Here is a 16,918-nt window from a genome sequence, read left to right on the forward strand (position 1 = left end):
TGAAGGCCAGGAAGCACATCAATCACAAAGCCCAGCTCACCCATCATCACACAGCGCTGGGTTAGGGACTGAAACCAGAGACTGTCATAAAGTAGGCCATCAACTATTCATTATGCTGTGATACGCCTGGCATGATCAGATATACGGGTGGTTCAATTCTGTCCAGATTTCTCCTGTCCAGCTGACTGGCCGGCTGGTGTCTTCAGTGCTAAGCTCAGCCTTACTAGAATCCCAGCAGTGGTACTGGCTGTGAACTCTTACACCACAGCAAGGCAAGATTGGAGGGCTGGCTCCATGCATATTTCCTAAAGGTATTCCAATCTTGAGCAAATTCATTGGTTAGACAGAGTAGACAAACATACTGCAATCTCTCAACACAGAGACTAAAGAATAGCTTTTTCTTATTTGAACCCTGTTTATTGTAATCATGAAAAAGGAACCGTTAAAAAATGCAAAGAGTAATCCTGTTGAATTGGTAGTTTTTTATTTTATAAAACACAACAACACAAAGTTTATTTTATTGTTTGAAAGACTAACAATTTCAGCCTTTTCAGTCCATAGGCAGTACATTATAGCTCTATACAGTACATTCACTCAACTCCAAAACTGAAAGGTGCTTTAAGTGTGGACTACGTGAGGCTGGCTGAACACTACAGTACGTAGTTACGTAAATGAACCAGGCTTGGCATTTTTATATTTTGTCACCAAAAGCGATGTCACAGGTCAAATGCTAGGTGTTTGTATGGTCGTCATAGCTACTATCTACTATACATACTAGGTTCTTAGTAGTGGATCTACTATACATACTAGGTTCTTAGAAGTGGATCTACTATACATACTAGGTTTTACTGGGCACTACAAATAACAATATGGCACCTTGGGTGGATGGTCTACATGTACTCAGTTGCTTCCACAGCATAAGGAAGTACTGTATGCTGACCTATTGTCGTATAAAAGTTAAAAAGAAAACCTATCTAACATGAAATTATAAATATTCAAGCTTGAGAATTAACCCAGGTCGATTATTGTGCACAATTCGGAAACGGTGAAATATATTAGAACAAGTTACAAGCTACATCAAACTGGGAATTGTGTTGTGTGTTAGGAACATGTGTTTCAAGTTCAAGACGTGTAATGTTTCAGAAACACTGTGCGTTAATACGTGATGCACCTGCTGTAGTAGCTGAATATGGTCCGGTCAATCCACTTGCGGAAATTTGACACAGTTGTGTACACCCCAGGGTACTGGGCGTCAGCACAACCTCTCCCCCAGGAGACCAGGCCGTAGACACGCCCCTCACACACCAGAGGACCCCCAGAGTCCCCCTGCAACAAAAGGAGCAACAGACTCAGGAACATGTTATCCCCAATAAATCATACAGTGAGTACAACCTGATTGTAACCTGATGGTACGTTGACCCAACCTGGTACAACTCTAGCCTGATAGGTTGGCTTTCTATAGGAAATAATAAGTCATCCAGAGTTTGGGTGTATAGGAAAATTACTATCCCTCAAGTCATATCAGTACATTCACAGACACGTCACTGTCCATCACTATCCATCTGGTGTTTGAAATCTTGTAACCACACACTTTGACTTATTTCTCTTACCTTGCAGGCATCTTTCCCTCCATCGCTGTAGCCAGCACACAGCATGTCGGAGGTGATGTTGCCATTGAAAGAGTCACTGCTGTTGCATTTGGCTGTGGAAACGATGGGCAGCTGGACCGTGCGCAGGGTGGAGGGCATGCCACCGTTGGTGCTGGTGAATCCCCAGCCAGACACCCGGCACACCCTGCCCTCCGCCACAGATGCGCCCTGACGGGGCAGTGGGACCGTGGACACATAGCTGTTCAGGTACACTGGGGACCTCAGCTGGAGTGACACAGGGACACAGGCTGAGCAATCACAGTCAAACAGCGGTATGGCAAACTACTCTCTGAAATACAAAGTAAACGATGGGACTGAATACAACCAAGGAAATGTCCATGTTTTTTGGACCTCTTTTGACGACTTATGGCTACAACACACTCTCATGTTCTCTGAAAGGGTACCTTGATCAGCATGATGTCTGCGTTGTTTGTCTTGCTGCTGTACTGAGGATGTGGAATCAGTAGGTGAGGAATAAAGAACTGCTCTGTGCCCTCGTACATGCTCAGAGAGTAGTCTCCGGCCACAATCAACATGTTGTCTAGCCTAAAACAGACAAGACAAGTTGTTGTTAAGAGCCTATCACTGCAGAGTCCTCTATAAAGAAGACCCTGTCAGTGTTGATGAGTGTGTATGAGAAATACCAAATTATCAGCAATTAATTCACACAGGTCCCTTTGATACAACCTACATCCCATCTCTATTAATTCTGTCCTAGATTCCTTTCGTTAAAATCCCTTTATGTGTGTGGTATTATTGTATATAATATGTAGACATCTCTAATGACATATGTATTTATATGTCGATATAAATTGGAACCCAATGGATAGGAATCTGTAGGATGGTTGTTGTGAATAGGGGGAGTCAGATTACGGTGACACTGGGGCGAGGCTGGAGTTAGAGGCTTGAGGCCAATGTTCCAGGCTTACAATAAAGTCACGGTTGAAGATAACAGTTGACTCACACTTGTTATTTAAGAATGACACGACATGGTGTCAGCTACAACAGGCGTCATCGTGTCAAAGCTCTCAGTGCCCTGTCACCTGGAACGTGTATGGGGAACGGACTCAAGGACACCTGGACCTGTGCTTCAGAAACACCCATCTCCAAGGTCCTACCTGGTGGATCTAACCCAGGGAGTGGTGAGACGTGACCGCCATCGCCTGACACCTTTACATACACCTACAAGCAACAGAGGGTCTCTGACCCAGCAAATGTCAGAGCCAACTCCTGAGCAGGTTCTTCCAACGCCTACTGTGACACCTCAACTTTCACAGGCAGAGACTCCTACTCTCAGAACTAGATCTGGCAGGGCTGTAGTTGCACCGGGGAGATTCCGACTGTGATACTGGGGGTAGGGGGGGGGGGAGTAAGAAAGAAAGTGAAAGAAAAATTGTTTTACTTATGTTCTGTTTTATGAGATTCAGTTTTAAGCACTGAGTAATACAGAATTTCACAGTGTTTGGTGAAATAATGACTTTAGTGCCTGAATTTACACTGTTGGGACTTTTGGGATTTAGAAAGGGACAGACCTTTCAACAAGAGGCAGAATAATCCTCTAAGGTCTGGGGAGACAAAGGCAGTCTACCATTTGTTCTCTAGAAAGGGGAGAAAGGGGGATATTATTGTTTAAAATATGTGGTCATCTCTAATGACATATATATTTGGATGTAGATATAATTGGAACCCAATGGATAGGAATCTGTAGGATGGTTGTTGTGTATAGGGGGAGTCAGATTACGGTGACACTGGGGCAGGAGTTAGAGGCTTGAGGCCAATGTTCCAGGCTTACAATAAAGTCACGTTTGAAGATAACAGTTGACTCACACTTGTTATTTAAGAATGACACGACAATGTGATTGTCCTCTAATATACTCTGCAATTCTTGGAAGTTGCTTGTGTCTGTCTGCATTTGAGAACAACAATGAGTTCTTCGATGCTTCAGTCAGATGCCTGTGCTACAGAATCACCACCACAATGACGTTTATTGTCCAACTGATGCCGGTGTCACTTTCATGCACTTGCTCCAGACCTCGGTAGGTTTCAGCATTGATAATCTGATCTTCATTGTCTATAGGTTGAGTTGAGGTCACCTTTTGTCAATGAGTCATTTATGTTTAACCCAATTCAAGTTTTGAGAGCAACTTGGCCAGAAAGCTTCCCATCAAAGTCAAGTCCCATACAAGTTCACGTGTAAACCCACTGTCTAATATAAACGCGTTTCCATTTAGCCGTTTTAACCAGATTGCATGTTGTATGTACTTTACTGTACAGAAAAAAAAGGAAATAATCAACAGTAGAAGTTGATGTTGTCTTACCCTTGGTTACAATGCGCCGCTGTGAGCACCCAGTATTTACTAATCAAGGAGCCTCCACAGAAGTGCTGCCCTCTGGTTGTTTGTATTGAGACTATGTATTTGATAGAATTGGGTGCAGGTGCATAACCACCCACTATACGTCCTTGCATCTGCTGGCCTGTTGTAGACAGAATGAGAGAGGGTAGGGGGAGGAGTGGGGAGGGAAAAAAGTGAGAGATAAAGAATGAGTATAGTACATGACTGGGAACATGTCCATCAAATCAGATTGAATCACATTTCATTCGAAAATCCTTTCGGATGAACGTCACAAGAAATCAACGTCACAAGAAATCATTGGAGACTCAAAACCTTGACAAAGAAAACTCCCAAGAAAAAACTCCCAACTCACCAGAGATCACACAGTCAACAAGCACTACCCCATTACACCACTTAAAAATTAAACACTGAAAGGATTTAATGGCGCAGATGCCTCGTGTTTAGCAGAAAGACATCTTAGAAATCATACCGAACCAGTCTGTGTCAATCCATTTGAATCCATTGTTAACACTTGCTCAAAATGGAATTAAACCCTGAAACACTCTTGAAACTTTCCTCCAATCCCGTTTGTTGGTTGTAGGACATTGAGCCATATTATGTATGATTTATACTGTATATTATATGTCATGATGCCTTTATGGGGAATTTGTCTTACCATATAAGCCGGATGTATTCAGAGCCTAGCCATGACTTTATTCCCATTCCTCAATATATTCAAAGTAATGAAATGCAACAATAGTGACAAACATGATTTAGTACAGAAAGAGAAGGGAGCGTCAGAGTGACAACCAGGGAGACCGTCTCAAGGGATTAGCCTGTACGCTGCAGCTCATCAGCTTCAGGAAATAACAAGATTTCTAGGATAAGCAACTTTACTGACAGTATAGCTCTTTAATGATAGCAGATCTTTAGCAGATCTTATGAGTTTTAATTATCTAATTGTATTTTATATTGATGTTTTACCTTGTTTTATAATCTTAACTGTAGCACTTTGAGATCTGTTTTCGGATGAAAGGTGCGTTAGAGATAAAATGTATTATTATTATTATTATTAATGATTCATGTTCAATTCTCCTAAATTCCTAATCTGTGATATTCAAGAACATTTAAACTGCAGAGCAGTCATTAAACTACAACTGCGCCAACTTGCTTCAGAATACAGGAAGGAGAATCAGGAAGAAGATAACCTGTGACAAGGATCTGATCATAATTTCAGACTCAATCAACAAAGAATTTACACAAATTATTTTCTGACACAGACACTTTGCCTGTGCAATGTCAACCACTTACAACAAATCAAAACATTAAATATTTCACTCACAAAACCAGTGGGATGTAATGTATGCCTGCATAAACTTCAAATTATAGAAATAAACTTTACTTACATCTTACAGCTAAGAGTTCCAAGAGCATGCATATTAACACATAGGGCAGGTACATGATGAGACAATTGGGAGGCCAGGCAGCACTGAGAGAATTTACCTGTGCTACAGAACTCTAATTTTAAAGGGGTAGGGATCTCACCAGCACTCTCAGGTTTCTAAGTTCCGATTTCAGTTTCCATGGTCACCTTGCCGTCCGGGAACAATATATAATTGAAACAGGACAGCACACCCTTTTACCTCACCCCTTCAGTGACCGTACGATTTTCGAATGTACAGTGTCATAGTGTTTCCATACTTGTGGCACAGTAATGTAAAATGACAAATGTATATACAGTACACTTTTTTTTATGACATATGTCACACTTCACATGCCCCAGGTCAACGTTTCTGGCTGATGCCCTACCAGCATGAGTAATGAATGGCCTAGCTTCATTCAATACTTAAAACAAAGAGCCAAAGGAGAATTGAGAAGGTTCCTAGAGCTTGATCATGACGGCGTCTTTCTGTATCAATTCCAACCAAGGGGATATATGAGGGACGAGCAGCGTTAGCCTACGTCTGGGCCACATCTCGCTCTGCAAGGGCATCATTAAAAATGCCTCAGTCCTGTGACAGTCCTCATCAGTGCCACCTACCACTGCTGGACTTCCTGACCTCTTGTCACGAATATTAATCTATCAAGCATTGCACAGTCAGTCGGTGAACAAGTTTAAGAAAGCTTTATTGCTTGCGGCCGGCCCACAAGGAGACAAAAACATCACACGCCATTGTGCTACAAAGTTTGTCTGCTAGCATGTTGCGCTAGCTACCTATTTAAGCAGCCCCGCTCTTTACAGTCATTGGGTAAGACAAAAGCATGCAAATGTCCCATGGCTCTTCTTCATTGGCTCCTTGCATAGACCTGGCACGCGTGTGTGCGTGCGTGTTTACGTGTGTGCGTGTTTATGACATCAACCCTGATTTAAACACAACAACAGGATCTCCGGTCCTGGGGTCGTAAACTCCTTCACATAGGTGTCAACAAATGGTCACCAGACCTTGTGTCTCCACCTATAGTCCTTGTCACAAAGTATCTCCTTAAAACAACCAAACCAACCCCCTTCTTCTAAGTCCTCAGCTCCAAGATAAGGGTCCTGTATGTTTACCCAGAGTTCAGATTTGGGGTTAGGCCTCTCTTTGCACCCAAGGAATACTGAACACAGAATCATTCTTATACAGGATAAATGTGTTACATCTTCAATTTTTCCAACACCTCTCCTGGCTAATGGCCCTCCCTGTGCCTGACACGATGGCCTCCTCCCTCCTCCAGCCCTGCAGCTCATCCCATGGGTGCTGACCACTGCCTTTTTTCCACATGACCCACTCCTCTTATTCAGTGCTGTAGTGACAGTATTGAATAAGAGGAGTGGGTCATGTGGTAAAAAGCCACACTGATATTGCCTTCCCCTCACACTCCTCTACAATCTACTGGATGAACCAATATACAGTTTAAGCGCCTCAGTTGTCGGACCCTTCACCTGAACTATGGTGAAAACTTGATATCTTTGTGTCATAGGCAGTGAACAGCGCCCAGGTTAGTGAAGATGTGTACAGCAGGCTGTTTATTATTCCTATTTTTCCAACAAGACAAACAAAAAACTGTTTCTAGAAATTGAATTATATTATATAACATAATAGGAAAAATGTCAAGTGTGAAAACTTGATATTACATAATGCTGCTCTTGTTGAGAAAGGAAGTTGTGATCTAGTTTGACCGATTTCCTTTGGGGTTTTACCATCAGAAGGTTTTGGCAGTACATGATTAATGTATAAAACTATCAAATTGTGGAGGCAGAGCACAATCGTAAGAAGAATGATGAGCTGTGGTCAAAGTGTTTGTAAATCTTTCAGAATATTGCAAACATGGTTGAAGCAACAAATGACCTCATTTTGGACTTAGAATCTATACATGGAAATATCACTAGAGAATAACCAATTTAACCCATTTATTTGACACCAAGTAATGTGCCCCTCCCTGGCTTTGCTTTCATAGACAAGAAAACATCGAAATGACCTGAATCTTTGCAGCTGTTTAGGGCAAATAGGAAACATTGTCCATGTATTGCTTTTTGGATTTGGGTTTTTAGGATTTGGGGAAATAAAGGAATAAATGAAACTCCAATACATTTACATTTAGTCATTTAGCAGACGCTCTTATCCAGAGCGACTTACAGTAAGTACAGGGACATTCCCCCCGAGGCAAGTAGGGTGAAGTGCCTTGCCCAAGGACACAACGTCATTTTGCAGAGCCGGGGATCGAACCAGCAACCTTCTGATTACTAGCCCGATTCCCTCACCGCTCAGCCACCTGACTCCCTATACCCAATGTATCTCAGAGCCATTAACCAACAACACTGTGAGAGTGAGTAACAATAGATGAGGTTGTCTAATAATCTACCTACATAAACTGTTTACCTGTTATTAACACTGGCCATTAGTCGAACATCCATCAAGAGACATGCAGTCACACCATGCATGCTTCAGTGTAACAACTGTACTAACCATTAACATACAATAAACACTGAACAAAGCCTAATTTGCATCTGAGTCTAAAGTAACCACAGTTAACACACCCCTCCACACAAACACACACACATGCACACAGACACACTCGTGTTTTTGACAATGCAATACTTTTAATATTTGCCGTATGTAACTGATCCTACGTTGTCTTCACAGAATCTAATTTCATCTCCACAATAAAGCAATGCACTTTTATCCTGACACATCTTAGAAATTACTCAGGAGAGGTGTTCAATTTCCAGTTACCTTATTGTCTGCGGTAATTCACAAGGTGCAAAACAAGAAAGGCTATGAAACAGGAATGAACAACAACACCCAGACTTTGTCAATGACTAGGTCAGCTTCTTTTGTCATGTTGTGGGATGGCTCTGGTACAGAATCCATAACAGTTCAAAAAAGCAGAAGACATGGGCATGGTTACAGTATAAAAGGAATTCATCGTTTTAAAACCACAAGTTGTAGATACCCAAAAGGTGCTGAGGTGACAGCTTGTGCTTGTAGGTGAGTAATACAAGTTTAATTAATTTAATGATTTTTCATCTTTCATAATTAATCCTTCAGGATCAATACATTACATTTCATTGAAAAGATGTGTAGTAGTTGGTAGTAAAAGTAATGGGAAGAAGATGCTTGTTGCATATTTGTTAGAACCTAATTGGCGTAATACACATACACATACAAAGGTAACATCAAAAAAAGATGATGATTAAAGATCTAATGTAAAGCAGATATAGTGGATTTATTTCAGTTGTCTTTGATGGGAAACAATCTATTATTCTGTGTTTCAGGTGTCAGCAACATGGCACATTTGGTAAGGTCAGCAGTGGTGCTCCTTTTAGTTGTCTCCATCAGAGGTATGTTCTTCATTTCCCACATCACCTCCACCACTGATCATGGATTAAATAGTGACAGAAATGTATTGCTGAAAACACTTTGGTCTAATTTAGTTCAGATTTGGTATCACACCTTAACAAAATGCGAATCCAAAATGTTTTACATACATAAAGAAATGTAACAATTACATTTTCTGTGTAAAACAAGTTATGTAGGGTACAGGTAAAACTACAGTTTTAAAGAAGTATTCAAGTATCCACATTGTTAGGATATCATAGGGATCAGTATGGTTTTGAGCCCCTGCTGTGTGCACATTGTACTATCATGTTACAACAGACCGGACCAACATGGTTCGAGTCTTTCATGGAACAATATAATATGTAATAATGCATACAAACATGTATGTCAAAGTGATAAGATATGGCTGAGACTGCAGGTTCAGTTACAAAGTTTCACTGTTGAACAGCCGTTGCTTTATCCATGGACCACATCGCAGATACGCCACATACTTGGCGTCATTGTTTGCTATGTTAAAAACAGAAGTTGATGTATTGTGGTCATGGCCAACAGACACATTTCAACAGAGAATCATAGGAGGTCAGGAGGTGATGCCATACTCCATCAAGTACCAGGCGTCTATCCAGTCGAGCGACAGACAGCACTACTGTGGAGGCACACTCATTCACCCCCAGTGGGTGGTGTGTGCTGCCCACTGCTGGAGGCCGTGAGTACTCACCACAGTAATGGCTGAGGGTAGGAGGAGAACAAAGAGAACAGTCTAGTGTCTTGACAACCAGACCGGATATGTGTGTCATAGATCAGAGAATGTGGTTTTACTGTAATGTCGAGTTATGTTGATCACTGTGAAAGAGTTGAATGTGATTTCAGGAAAACCATGATCTAATGCTATGTTGCTGCACATTCTGATTATCCGGACTCCACGTGTCCCCAAGGCCCTCTCTGATGAAGGTAGTGCTGAGTGAACACAGTCTGGTCGTAGACGAGGGCTTTGAGCAAGTGTTCGACGTCGCCAAGATTTTAGTGAACAACTACAACTACAGGACGTTCAACAATGACATCATGCTCATCAAGGTAAACATGGTCACATTAAATACGTGAAGTTGCCAGGGCCAAAAACAAAATCATGGCTTGTATAAAGGGCTAAACCAATCACATTTCATTTGAACAAAACCAACAAGTCACAATGACTTCACGACTAAAAACCAAGATGCTCCTGCTTTAATGGTACCCCCTCTGGGAAGCCTGCTTTGTGATTGGTTTACATCCAGACCCTTTGTCGTGGTTCCTTCCCAGCTCAGTGAGCCTGCCAAGATCACCGCCAACGTGCAGCCAGTCGAGCTTCCCGACGACAACACGGCACCTCTCACCGGGAGCACCACCTGTACCGTTAGCGGCTGGGGCGTGACCCGCATCTATGACTACTACCTGTCCCCTGTACTGCGAGCTGTGGACGTCCAAATCATCCCCTACTGCCAGTACTATTACTACTGGAGGGTCACTGACAACATGCTGTGTGCTGGTTCACGCTATGGCGGCAAGGACTCTTGCCAGGTAAAAAAAAAACACAGTAAATGATGAACAACTGAGTTCTAGATAAGGGGGCTTTGTGGAAAGGGGTAATGTATTCAGAGAGCAGGCGGCCCTGAACCAGAGCACAAGATGTTCTCCCTCACTGCGTGAGGCCCTTATCTCTCAGGTCTAGCATTACACAAACCTTTCAACGCAGTAAGCAAGTGACACGGACATTGTTTGGAATTATTGTGACATAAAATATCAATTTCAAATGTCTTTGTCAGACTTGCAGGACCCCAACACCAAATAGGCAAGTGAGAAGGGTGTGTTCACAGCTCTCACAGGAGGGTGAGGCAGTCTTTGTTTACCAGGTGTTATAACTATTGTGTTGCTGTTCAACAGGGTGATTCAGGTGGTCCTCTTATCTGTAACAACAAGTTTGAAGGTATCGTCTCATGGGGTATCAGTTGTGCCAATCCATACTTCCCTGGGGTCTACACCAAGGTGAGGAACTACGTCCCTTGGATAAACTGGATCCTCAACAACGATGATAGCCCCTAACGAGATCCTGGGAGCATAGCTGACTGACAAGGATGTAGTTCTGCTTTGAATTGAGTGAAGATTAATGGCCAAAGGAGGTTACATAGACAAAAATGTTATCTCTTCAAAAAGTAATTCCTGTTTGTACACAGAATGCTCAGTAAATCTACCAGAGACATAGAGAGAAGGCAGGCAAGCAGCATGACTAATTATCAGTGCAATGCACAAATGAGCAACCATATGTTCAACATATGACACACCTCTGTTCCCTAATTTACTAATCAAATCAAATTGTCAGATGGAAGTAGGGGGCTGTGATTTTGAAAAAGTATTTACAGAACTCACATGTTAGAATTATGACATAATTAAACAAAATTTTGAAACGTGAGAGAGATATAGATCATGAGGACTGTAATTAACCTGTGTCAAACCTGAACACATTACCGTAGTTTCATTGATCATACTGTTAAGTAAAACTATTTTTATCAGATGAAAATGTTTTAAGAATAAAGAGGATTTGATGTTCTTATGTCGATATTTCTCTGGGCTTCTTCTTGGATAGTAAAGAGATAATAAGGGTTGTTGTTTCTCCATGATGTTTCTAATGAACCTTTATAATGGCAAAGTCTGATTAACTCTGAAATTGTACCCTTGCTGTATAATTAAATACAGTACGCTACCCCTCCCAACCTACTATCCCTCCCACTCTAAGCTCGTGAGACACAGCTGTTAGAGGCATGAGCCAAACAGCACTTTGTGTCGGCTGTAGTCTCTGCCTCCCTCCCTCCCTCTTTCTTTCTTTCTTTCTTTCTTTCTTTCTCTCTCTGTTTCTTTCTTTCTTTCTCTCTCTCTCTCTCTCTCTCTCTCTCTCTCTCTCTCTCTCTCTCTCTCTCTCTCTCTCTCTCTCTCTCTCTCTCTCTCTCTCACTGTCTCTCACCCTCTCTGTCTCTCTCTTTCTTTGATACCCTCACAAACAAACACACACACAGGCCTTTCTCACACAGGCCTTTCTCTCTTGTCCTCTCTTGTCTTCTCTAAAAACACTCAGAGACTCACACACACAGCCAAAGATATAGTCAGAGTTCCGGATTCCTGAAGGAGGAATCCTAAATATGACTTGAATGTGAATTAAAGATTTGATTGTGACTTAATTGTGCATGTTACCGTTTTTCTCAATTGCTAAGACACATTTCTTGAATGTGTTCTGTGTTTTCTCCAAACTCTAAACACACATCTTCATACTTACACTGTTTGGCCAAACCCTTGACTTTTGACCCAAAATCAAACACAAAACCATATTATCTGTCGTAGAAACCAAACTTTGCATTCCAAATACACAAAGCCTTCAAATAAATTCAAACTTCTGAATACCCTTTACACACTGCTGGGAGGAATTGAAAACACTACTATAAAAAGGTTTTCAAGAACCATTGACCATAACATGTCCCTGAATTTTAGATATGTTCCACCTCATGAGTTTGACATGATGTAAATCCTAAAACTCACAAATACTGCAATTGTCCTTCTTACAGGCTGTTTATTTTCAGCAATTGCATTTTGAGCTGTTGTTACTGTAGTGGTCACAGTATACAAATAGTAGTACTGTTAGTCAACAACACAAATTCATTACTGTAAATTGTAATTTGGGGAACAAAGGCTAAGAAAACAAGGATATAAACAAAGCATTTTCACTTGGGTAACAAGGCTTGAGTACGCCACAGTACTGTTCATTCTGGGTCAGCATCCTGTCTCTGACCCTGCAGTCAGAGATTTTCCTCAACATCACAGGCAATGTTTTCTCTAGCCAAACAGCAGGGGAAAATACCCTTGAATGCCTGAGCCATCCCTGACAAGACTCCACAGCAATGTCACCACAAGCTTCTTCCATGGCTTGTAAAAGGTTGTTCCGTCATAGGGATTTCTGTCATAGTGTGGCATGGATCTCATTTGAGATTGTTGTTCTTCTTACTCTTCCTCTGCCTATTCCTCTCCCTTTTCCACCTCCTCTCATTCTGCCTCTTCCTCTGATATTTGCATCCATGATTTCAAGATGACCGTAACTTTTTATTCATTCCAAAACCCTGATTGTATGTTGAGCATTTTTGCTTGTTAGTGCTTACACATGGATAATTGGTTGTTATGGGTGTTTGAATTGCGCTGTTTACTTATCAAACGGCAATGTTTTCTAAATTACATAATGGTGACAATTGTGTCTTATATATATATAATTGGTAGGTCTCCTTTAAATCTGTACGTCATTTATAAACGGAGAATCACGTGACTCCCAGATCTATTTTGTTTACATAATCGGTGTTTGTCCTTGCATGGTTGCAGTCTAAAATAGCTGTGTAGGGGGGAATTTAAACAGCACCTTATTTGCCATTTATTGGTAAAATATGTCTGTGAAACATGCCATCAGCCGGGGGTTTGAGTTAGGGCGATCGGCTTTGCAATTTGGTCTCCTAAAACCTGCTGGCCGACTTGCCGCAAAGTTCCGAGGTGAACGACTTCGGGTAGGCCAACCGGTCCGCACCGTTCAGCCTCAGACTTTCCTGCCAGCGCGGTACAGATATTACCGTATGTCGCTGAGAGGTCTCGCCGCTCAGCTCGCATCTGGTGGTTTTAGGAGATATGGGTTCGGCTCACCACGAAACAGGGCTGTATTTCTGGCTTTTGGTTTTGGTGTGGGACTGATCGAGCAACAGTTCGAGGATGACAGGAACAGTGCTGCGACATGTCAGGAAATTCAGGTAAACAGATGCTTTTTCAGTGTTTCCCTAAGCGCCACATAGTTCAGATCACAGTTTTAACACTGACACATGGCCACTGTTATTATTACATGTACAAGCCACACAACGCATGGTCAATATAACCTCTCTGTCTAAAGGATATGTTCAGGAAGAAGAAATTTCAGAGCCCTCTCAAGCCTTTTACCTCAGGATACAAACTGGAAGACTATGTTATTGGGAAGCAAATTGGCAAAGGCTCCAATGCAGCAGTGTATGAAGCTGCGGCTCCGTTCGCTGTTCCAAAGGAGAGTGGCAAGTATTCCCTTTTAGAGCTGAATTCTGGGAGAGATGAAGAAGAGAAAGCCAACTCTTTGGGCAAGTCCTCAGTGGGAATCTATCCTCTGGCTGTCAAGATGATGTGGAACTTTGGGGTAGGTGTAAAAAAAAAAGAAAGAAAATGTAGCTTAAAGCTGTAAAGGGGCATACCTTTTTCTTCCTTGAGAAGAATGTAGCCAGGTCTATATGCCCCTACCATAAGGGTCTACGCTAGTGCCATGATCATGGCATGGAGACATCATGGCATGGAGACATTTTTCTCTCTGTTCTACCCCTGTAGGCAAGTTCCTCCAGTGAGGCTATTCTGAGATCTATGTCTCAGGAGCTGGTCCCTGCTGGCCCGCTGGCCTTAAACAAGGAAAAGGACCAGATTGCTCTGGAAGGGTGAGTGAAACTGTGGCAGCTATACCAGAGGCTTACTTTCCACAGTCTGAGAGGCCTGTGTGCAGGCTAATGTAGGTCCTAGACTGACACGAATGACTTGTTTTACTCTTTATATAGTCACTTTGGGGACGTTCCCAAAAGGGTGTCTGCTCACCCCAATGTCATCCGAGTGTACCGGGCATTCACAGCGGACGTGCCGCTGTTGCCTGGTGCCCAGGAGGAGTATCCTGACGTGCTGCCAGCCAGACTCAACCCCAACGGCCTGGGCAACAACCGCACCCTGTTCCTGGTGATGAAAAAGTAAACTTCCTCCCTCACACTTTGGCTTATTGATTGTACGATTGTAGATAAATAAAACCAACTCTTCATAGGCAACTAGGAGTTTCACATAGTCTAAAAACCTGCAGGGGGAAGATGTTTTTTGTTGTTGTTGTTTTTTTGTATTTGTGGAGTGTGTTCCCCATCCCTGACCTCTGCCTTTGTGCCGTAGCTACCCCTGCACCCTGCGTCAGTTCCTAGCTGTGTCCAGCCCCAGCCGGAGGGAGGGCTCTCTCATGCTGCTGCAGCTGCTTGAGGGGGTGGACCACCTGTGTAGGCAGGGCATCGCTCACAGAGACCTCAAGTCAGACAACGTGCTTCTGGAGTTTGACTCAGGTCAGAACAGCACTGAACAGAAGAACTGGGTTTAAATATTCCATACAGGTCGGAAGTTATTATACTAGTAATGAGTAGTAAGTTCTATAAGTAGTCTTATGATAACCTCATCACATCAGACTCAGTTTTAACAAGCTCTGCGGGTTTTACAATAAGGATTATAATGTTAAATTCTATGTGCTGCCTCTGTTTTGCAGATGACTGCCCTCGTTTAGTGATCACTGATTTTGGCTGCTGCTTGGCCCAGGATGACTCCAGTCTGCAGCTGCCCTTCAACAGTGTGTGGGTCAACAGAGGAGGCAACGCCTGTCTGATGGCGCCTGAGGTAGGTGGAACACGTTCCTCACACGTTCCTCGCACGTTCCTCGCACGTTCCTCGCACGTTCCTCGCACGTTCCTCGCACGTTCCTCGCACGTTCCTCGCACGTTCCTCGCACGTTCCTCACACGTTCCTCACACGGCTCTTAGTGGGATGAGGAAAACTCGCTTAAACTACAATTCTGTTTGTGATACAAACCCCAGAAAAGTGTTGCTGATCGACACATGAACAATTAAGGATGAGACGGCCCCGTTTACTAAGCCGTCTCTTGCCCCCCAGGTGGCCACTGCTGTCCCAGGGCAGGGTGTGGTCATCGACTACAGCAAGGCGGATGCCTGGGCCGTGGGGGCCATCTCCTATGAGATATTTGGCCAGCCCAACCCCTTCTACAGGGTGGGGGGATTGGAGAGCAGGAGTTTCCAGGAGAACCAGCTTCCTCCTCTGTCTGCCAGTGTGCCAGCAGACATCCAGCTGGTGGTGAGACTGCTGCTACGGAGGAACCCCAACAAGGTAGCAAGTCCAGATGGTTGGCCGTGTTTGATTGTGTGACCCAGGGGTTTAATCGGAGATCTGACAGGTTTACTCAGAAATGTTTCTCTTTGTGCTGTAGCTCACATACATGCGATGATTGTCTCCTCCAGCGCCCCAGTGCTCGCGTGGCTGCTAACATGTTGCACCTCAGTCTCTGGGGAAGGAAGGCCTTAGCCAATCAGGACAGCGCTGGCATGAAGAGGCTCGCTGATTGGCTGCTCTGCCAGTCTGCTGTGGTGCTCCTCAGGGGCTGCAGTGGCCCCAGTGGGAGCTCGGTGGAGGCAGAGTTACAAAGGTGTTTCCTGTCGAACCTGGATCTGGAGGACCTGCGAATGGCTGTGGGCTTCCTGGTGTATGGACGAGAGCAGCACCGAGACTGCATCCTGGCTCACTAGAATCCTCCCATCGACAACACCACAACATGTAGATAGAGCTCAGAGCTTTTCCTGATCATGTATTCAAGATAAAATGTCTAGCCCTACTCATGGTCAAACTTTAACCCTTTTTGTGGTGAATATATAGAGCACTCAGTGTTCAAAGCTTTTGAAAAGCTAAGCACCTACTAATGTGTGGCTGTCTACTCTCAGTTCATATTGAGTTTAATTTTATCTCGCAATGGTTTGCACTTTATGCCAATTTGCACATTCAAAGTGCGAGGTTCATGCTTGATTGGCTTGTACCACTATTACCAATGTGTTAATTATTCAATATGGGTTCGTCATATGATCATCATGGCAACTTTTAACAATACTTGTAATAAAGTGCATAGCTTCTTTTTTAATATTCATAGGACATTTGTTTGTAATCTTGTGTGGACATTTTTGTCGTTCAAAATGTGTGTCCTTTTGGTTCACCATGATTGAATGTGCACGATCCTGGAAATGTTGGTTGTAGACAAATTGGCTACCACTTCAAACAATGAATCTTGAGAATGTAATGTAAATCGCCATACCATGCACCTCCAAGGAATTGTTTTTGAGAAATATTTACTGTAAATAAAGTATTTAAAAAAATGCGTTGTTTGATTTTTATTTATGCATAGTGACAATACAGAAATACAAAGAACAGCATACATTATACTGGTACAGCAGTACATTAAAGCATACAC

General features: G+C 42.9%; 3 protein-coding genes across 3 annotated transcripts; 2 read left to right on the top strand and 1 right to left on the bottom strand.

Moving 5' to 3' along the window:
- Window positions 1-467: 467 nt before the first annotated feature.
- zmp:0000001088 (trypsin-3) lies at window positions 468-4,116 on the bottom strand. Its single transcript, XM_062458121.1, has 4 exons — window positions 3,968-4,116; window positions 2,054-2,195; window positions 1,611-1,874; window positions 468-1,326 (listed from the first exon to the last, which is right to left on the bottom strand). Exons 1-4 carry the CDS (start codon window positions 4,114-4,116, stop codon window positions 1,156-1,158), a joined length of 726 nt encoding a protein of 241 aa, XP_062314105.1. The 3' UTR covers window positions 468-1,155.
- Window positions 4,117-8,372: 4,256 nt separating this feature from the next.
- Window positions 8,373-11,392, top strand: LOC134018723 (trypsin-3). Its single transcript, XM_062458914.1, has 6 exons — window positions 8,373-8,451; window positions 8,739-8,804; window positions 9,355-9,508; window positions 9,738-9,876; window positions 10,099-10,356; window positions 10,720-11,392. The coding sequence occupies exons 2-6, from the start codon at window positions 8,750-8,752 to the stop codon at window positions 10,876-10,878; spliced, it is 765 nt and encodes a 254-aa protein (XP_062314898.1). The 5' UTR covers window positions 8,373-8,451; window positions 8,739-8,749; the 3' UTR covers window positions 10,879-11,392.
- Window positions 11,393-13,127: 1,735 nt separating this feature from the next.
- Window positions 13,128-16,819, top strand: pink1 (PTEN induced kinase 1). The gene is made up of 8 exons (XM_062458901.1): window positions 13,128-13,607; window positions 13,745-14,017; window positions 14,203-14,306; window positions 14,424-14,606; window positions 14,797-14,960; window positions 15,158-15,285; window positions 15,559-15,789; window positions 15,921-16,819. Exons 1-8 carry the CDS (start codon window positions 13,254-13,256, stop codon window positions 16,203-16,205), a joined length of 1,722 nt encoding a protein of 573 aa, XP_062314885.1. The 5' UTR covers window positions 13,128-13,253; the 3' UTR covers window positions 16,206-16,819.
- The last annotated feature ends 99 nt before the right edge of the window (window positions 16,820-16,918 follow it).

The sequence above is a fragment of the Osmerus eperlanus genome, chromosome 4, assembly GCF_963692335.1.
Source record: "Osmerus eperlanus chromosome 4, fOsmEpe2.1, whole genome shotgun sequence".
Classification (NCBI taxonomy): domain Eukaryota; kingdom Metazoa; phylum Chordata; class Actinopteri; order Osmeriformes; family Osmeridae; genus Osmerus; species Osmerus eperlanus.